General features: G+C 40.9%; 1 protein-coding gene across 1 annotated transcript; it reads left to right on the top strand.

Annotated features, from left to right (window-relative positions):
• The first annotated feature begins 206 nt into the window (after positions 1-206).
• On the top strand, positions 207-2,522 carry LOC128247918 (uncharacterized). The gene is made up of 2 exons (XM_052968377.1): positions 207-387; positions 1,978-2,522. The coding sequence occupies exons 1-2, from the start codon at positions 207-209 to the stop codon at positions 2,520-2,522; spliced, it is 726 nt and encodes a 241-aa protein (XP_052824337.1).
• The last annotated feature ends 3,590 nt before the right edge of the window (positions 2,523-6,112 follow it).

Raw genomic sequence — 6,112 nt, forward strand, 5'->3', positions numbered from 1 at the left:
TTTCAATATGCCTATGCTCTTAGACACGAAGGGACGAAAACCGTTCAATGGACCCAAGTGGAAGAGGCACGGCGTGGTAATAAATCCACAGTCCGATCCTTGCCTGACCACAACGGGCAAATGATATCTGATCTAGACAGATGCCTGATGCCTTTCAGTGGTGTTTAGCTTAACTGTTCAGGAGTAGAGATGAACCGGATCTCAAGATGGATTTCACGTCCGACCTCGACGGGCTACCGCGGTTCTCGGCGACGGAGGTGAGGCGCTACGAAAGGCCGATGACAGCCTTTGAAATGTGGGAAGCAATGACTAACTACACGAGTGGTAAATCGCCTGGTTTGGATGGTTTGCGCTACGAGCTTTACGCTTATATGCCAGACTTATTCGGTGACCTCGTGGCAAACGTTTACTACAACTGGCAACAGAATGGGAGAATTCTCAGTTTTGTGAGCCGAGGAGCAGTGGCGTTCAATTGCTCCAGTTCTTTCCATGTCTTTCCCTGCTTTATTCGTATTATCTTTCTCCAGTTTGGTTCTTTCCTTTCATCTGCTTTTGTATCTTCAGTTTTTTACTTGTAGCCTACCATGTTAGCTACGATATTAGCAGTAGCTTTGATTAGCTGGTTTGTGGCGATTGAAGAGTGGAAGCACAAAGTAAGTTATAACCTTCGTCAGTCGGCTATTTTCCAAACAAAGCAAATCTACAGCGGGATGGAAAATCGGAAATACTCTTGATAACGAGGAAGCACAAGAAAGCGGCAATCAACTGGGAAGACAGAGCATTCACTATGTATGTATGTATGTATGTATGTATGGCTGGCCTCAAATCTCACCTGCGATCCCATGGAAAACAAACCTCATCCAGCTATTCTGATTATATGTCTGTGCACGCGTTTGAATGTGGTGTGTGCCAGAGGGTTTTCAAATCCAATGGGGGTCTTAAAAGAAATGTTAGGATCCACAATGAGCAGAACTTACTTGCAGGTATTGGTAGTGCAAATCAGAGGTGCAATCTGTGTGGGTGTTTTTTCAAACCACTGTCTGGTTTAAAAAGCCACATCAGATGCCATGAAAGGGCTAAGGTGTAGGTGCAGGAGGTGGTCAAACTCTGTTTAAGGAGTAGACAACCACCATGTATGTATGTATGTATGTATGTATGTATGTATGTATGAATATATGTATGTATTTATGTATGTATGTGTGTGTGTATGTATGTATGTATGTATGTATGTATGTATGTCATTATTCAGTTTTATTTCAAGATCCGGCTTATGTTTACACTTGACATTTGTTTTGATGGGAATGTTTCACCAACAATCCGTGTTGATGTTTGTGTATGTATTCAGTGACGAAAACCACAAAGATCCGACCAAACTAGAGATGTTTCATAACATGAAATGTATCTAGAAAAGGGTCTTATTCGAACACTAGTTACGTATGGTAATTTCATTACCATGTATAATGCATATTTTTCTTAGGTGACCCCTCTTTCTCTCACGCTTATTGAATTATAGGATGTCACTTAATCGACATCACTATAAAATGGTAACCCCGACGTCAAGAACACGATAACCACTGCGGACATTTCACTATAAAATAGTAAAGCCGACTTTTTGAATACACAAACCACAGCACATGGTAAATCGACGCCTTACTACACTTTTCAAGGTAATTTCTACATTACTCTACCAGCACCTCTGATATTCTAGTTTTGAAATAATTTCGTGTCTTCCGCGTCAAATAAGAAAGTCACTTATCACGCCTGTTCTTTGTCATAATCATGAGTAACACTTTCATACCAGCCTATTCCGGTGACGCTAAGCTATGGTTTGCACAGCTTGATTCTTATTTCACAGTACATGGTATCCAAGCCGCTCAACAAAAGCTACACGTGCATTCCCGCCATAATAGCAGATACCGTTAAAGATACCATCACAGATCTTCCACAAGGCATGACCTTACGATTCTCTGAGAACAGAAATACTACGCAGAAATTCTAAATCAGCAGAAAGCCGTTTCCGTGCATTGTTACAGGATGAGAACCTGGATGACAAAACTCCTTCAGAATTTCTTAGGCGGATCAGAGAACTCAGTGATGATACACCTGCGGACAGCGTCTTCGTAAAGAAATTATATTTTTCCTGCTTACCAACTAATGTACAGACGATATTGGCGAATATGGTTGACACCAACACTATAGATCAAATTGCTGCGTCTGCAGATAAGATAATGGAATTTTCTCACAGACCCACCATTGCTGATTCGATTATTGCTTCATCGTCTTCTCGACAACAGCCTGATAATACAAATGGAGACACCATGTTGAAGGCTATCGATGGTTTAACGCGCCAAATAACTCAATTCTGTCTCGTTAGTCGGCGTTCGCGAAGCCGTTCTTTATCTTTTAAACGACGTAACACTTTTTCAACCAGCAATTTTTCGGTGTGTTGGTACCGCGCACATTTCCATGACAAAGCACGTCATTGTAACAAGTATTGTGCTTTTAAAGTGTCGGAAAACTGAACCTAGAGAGCCTGGGTACGTTAGACCTCTCTCGCAACTTTTCAGCTAATCGTGCTTTCTTCGTTAGGGGCCTAGTCTCAAACAGGTTGTTCATGGTCGATACAGGACCAAGTTGCAGTATTTTGCCATTACGGTTCAGCTCTAACAAGCCACAATTATCCAGTATTTCCTTATATGCGATGAAGCAGTCTCCCATCAAAACCTACGGTCAGATATCTTTAACTCTAGACCTTGCCTTGCGTCGAGATTTTAAATGGATTTTTGTCATCGCTGACCTGCCGCATCCTATCCTCAGGGCGAACTTCTTACACCACTATTCACTCCTGGTAGATGTCATGAAACAGATTTGTGGATACTACTACATCTTAATCTACGCCTGCATGTGAATCTACTGCTGCTATCCTCAGCCCATCATTTTAAGTAGCTGTTGCCAGTAACCAGTTCCATACTCTTCTAGCCTCGTTTCCCGAGTTAACGGATCTCTCATTTAAGCCCATCCGGACAGTCCACTCGACTCAACACTTTATTACAACAACTGGTCCACCCGTTTTCTCTCGTCCACGTAGACAAGCGCCAGACAGGCTCAAGAAAGCCCACACTGAATTCGAGCACATGCTCCAGTTTGGTCTTATACGTCCTTCTACTAGCCCTTGGGCATCTCCGCTACACTTAGCTCGGAATGGTGAAGCGGATTTTAGACCCGTTGGTGATTACAGGAGACTTAATGCTATCGTCACGCTCGATCGTTATCTTCTACCCAACTTAAAGGATTTTTCTTATGTTCTCCGTGGTTGCACTATATTTTCCAAAGTGGATCTGGTGCGTACCACCAAATCTCGATGAATCCGGAAGATATACCTTAAACTTCGTTTGGTTCATTCAAATTCCTATCTATGCCTTTTGGTCTGAAAAATGCTGCCAGTATATTCCAGCATTTCATCGACAAAGTCGTTCGCGGATTGAATTTTGTTTTTGCTTATGTAGATAACCTCCTAGTAGTCAGTGACACAGTTGAACATCACCATCAACATCTATAACAGTTGTTTAAACGTCTGCGAGCGTATCATGTAAAGATCAATCCAGCTAAATGTGTATTCGGTACAACTTCATTGGAATTCCTTGGACATCTTATAGACGCAGAGGGAATTCGACCCCTCCCATCTAAAGTGGATGCTATTCAGAAAATCGCACCCACCTACTTCATTGAGACAAGTACGTCACTTTCTGGAGTTAATGAATTTTTACAGAACTTTCATACCGAACTGCGCGGACAAGTTGTTTCTCCTGACACAACCTTTAAAATCCACAAAGAAGAAAGACGCATCTATTTCCCTTTCCGTAAAGGCTGAATTAGCTAAAGTTTCCTTTCTCATTCATCCTACTGCAAACGTGAAACTATCCCTAACCGTAGACGCGTCCACGATCACTGTCGGTGCCGTTCTAGAACACATCATCAACCAGAAAAATCAACCACTTATTTTTATCTCACGTCAACACAAGCCAGCTGAACAGCGTTACAGTGCTTTTGACAGAGAGCTCTTATCAGTTTATCTTGCTGTGAGATACTTCCGCCACCTCCTAGAAGGTCGGGAGTTCGCGCTATTCACAGATCATAAACCTCTTACATTCGCTCTTCAATCCAAGTCCGATAAATACTCGCCAAGGACATACTGACGCTTGGATTTCATCTCGCAATATACCAGTGACATTCGTCATATAGCCGGATCTGCAAACATACCTGTGGATGCATTATCCACACTGCCTGTGTGTTCACATTAGTCTCCTACACACATCGATTTGGTTGCTATCGCCACAGACCAACCTCCTCTGGACTCTTTGGACACTTCTTCTAACCAATATTCCAGTTGCAGATTTGAATACTTACCCATTCCGTCTGCTGAAGGACGGATCTTTTGTGACATCTCTACCGGCTCACCTAGACCGCTTGTTCCACATCGTCATCAGCGTACTGTTTTTGATGCTCTTCATTCCTTGTCGTATCCCGGCATAGCCGCCACAATAAAGCTCATTACAGCCCGTTTCTTCTGGTAGGTAGGTAGGTAGGTAGGTAGGTATGGCAGGTTAGTCTTAGTGTTACTGGTAACATGTAACCCAATACAACCTGTTGCATGATCAAGCCGTCGGCGAGTAAACTAGCAACCCTACCAAACTTGCTTGAAACCTTGCAAGATGAAAAACGAACTTTATCAAAGAACGAATGTACTCGATAGAGCCAACTGCCACCCAAAAGTTTGTAACAGGAAAGCCTAGTGTTTGTTTTGACATCTTCCTGGTAGAAGAAAATTTCGAAATAACACCCGCTTCATTGCAAAGCTAGAGATTTTTTGTTGCTTGTCTCTGGACTACTTGGCATTGTAGATGAGAGTCTTGACAGTGTTATGCAAGCTGTTATTGACTTTAAATTTGAGCTCAAGCATTACTGGTCTCCGTTTTCTTTAACATCTAGAATACGATAATTTGTTAGTGATAGAGAAACTCGCCTACGAGTCGATAGAAATAACTTTTAGCCAGTGGCATGTATGTTATTCAAATACATTTGAGTTATTTCTCGCAGCTCAGTTTTGCTTAAATTAATCAAATTACCTAGGCCAAAAATGTTTTCTGTTCTTTTTTGTATGAGTGTAAGTCCTTTGATTACTGGAAATAAAGTTGGACAACTGTCGCGTTGACGGATATTGAGCCAATAACCTCAGTCCATGACAGTCCTCTTCTCTCCAGACATTAAACCAGTCGTTGATGGCTTGCCAAGTTCTTAGAAATTCTCGATTCTTGAGATTATCTCCCTTTCTCAAGTGGAGCTGATCCTAATTGCTATTTAGCAATTATGACATATCCTCAAGAGGCAGAAATAATTTTAAATCAAGAATTTATTCTGTATGCTATTTGATATACTTATAAATGATTACGCATGTATGTATGTATGTATGTGTGTGTGTGTGTGTGCATGTGTGAGTGTGTGTGTGTATATGTATGTAGACTTGCGTATATATATATATATATATATATATATATATATATATATATATATATATATATATATATATATATATAGATATGCAGGGCAGGGAATCATCAATTAGTAATAAAATTAATAATTAACAATTTCTGCCGGGTAGCTCAGTATGAAAAAACCTTTTTCGGTAAATAATAATTTATAATCATAAATATATAGGGATTGACAAGCAGGTTGGAGAAGCAGGTTACTGTCAATCCCTATATATTTATGATTATATATATATATAAGTAGGAAAGTATATATAGATAGGCATGTATTGTAAGTTTGTATGTACGTACGTATGAATGTATTTTCATTTTTTAATTCTTTTGTTTCAGTCATCTGACTGCGGCCATGCTGGAACACCGCCTTAAGGGGTTTTTACTCGTAGAAATCAACCCCAGGACTTATTCTATCAGACTCTTTTGCAGAACCACTAAGTTATGGGGACGTAAACACACCAACATCGGTTAACAAGCGATGGTAGACACACACACACACACACACACATACACGCACACACATACACGCACACACACACACACACACACACACACACACACACACACACACA

This window comes from Octopus bimaculoides, chromosome 1 (assembly GCF_001194135.2).
Source record: "Octopus bimaculoides isolate UCB-OBI-ISO-001 chromosome 1, ASM119413v2, whole genome shotgun sequence".
Taxonomy (NCBI): domain Eukaryota; kingdom Metazoa; phylum Mollusca; class Cephalopoda; order Octopoda; family Octopodidae; genus Octopus; species Octopus bimaculoides.

Bases quoted from the DNA above. Each gene is read 5' to 3' on its own strand.
- LOC128247918 (XM_052968377.1), top strand. From the start codon at position 207: ATGGATTTCACGTCCGACCTCGACGGGCTACCGCGGTTCTCGGCGACG. The intron at 388-1,977 runs GTGACCTCGTGG...CTCTGAGAACAG, and splicing joins TTATATGCCAGACTTATTCG to AAATACTACGCAGAAATTCT.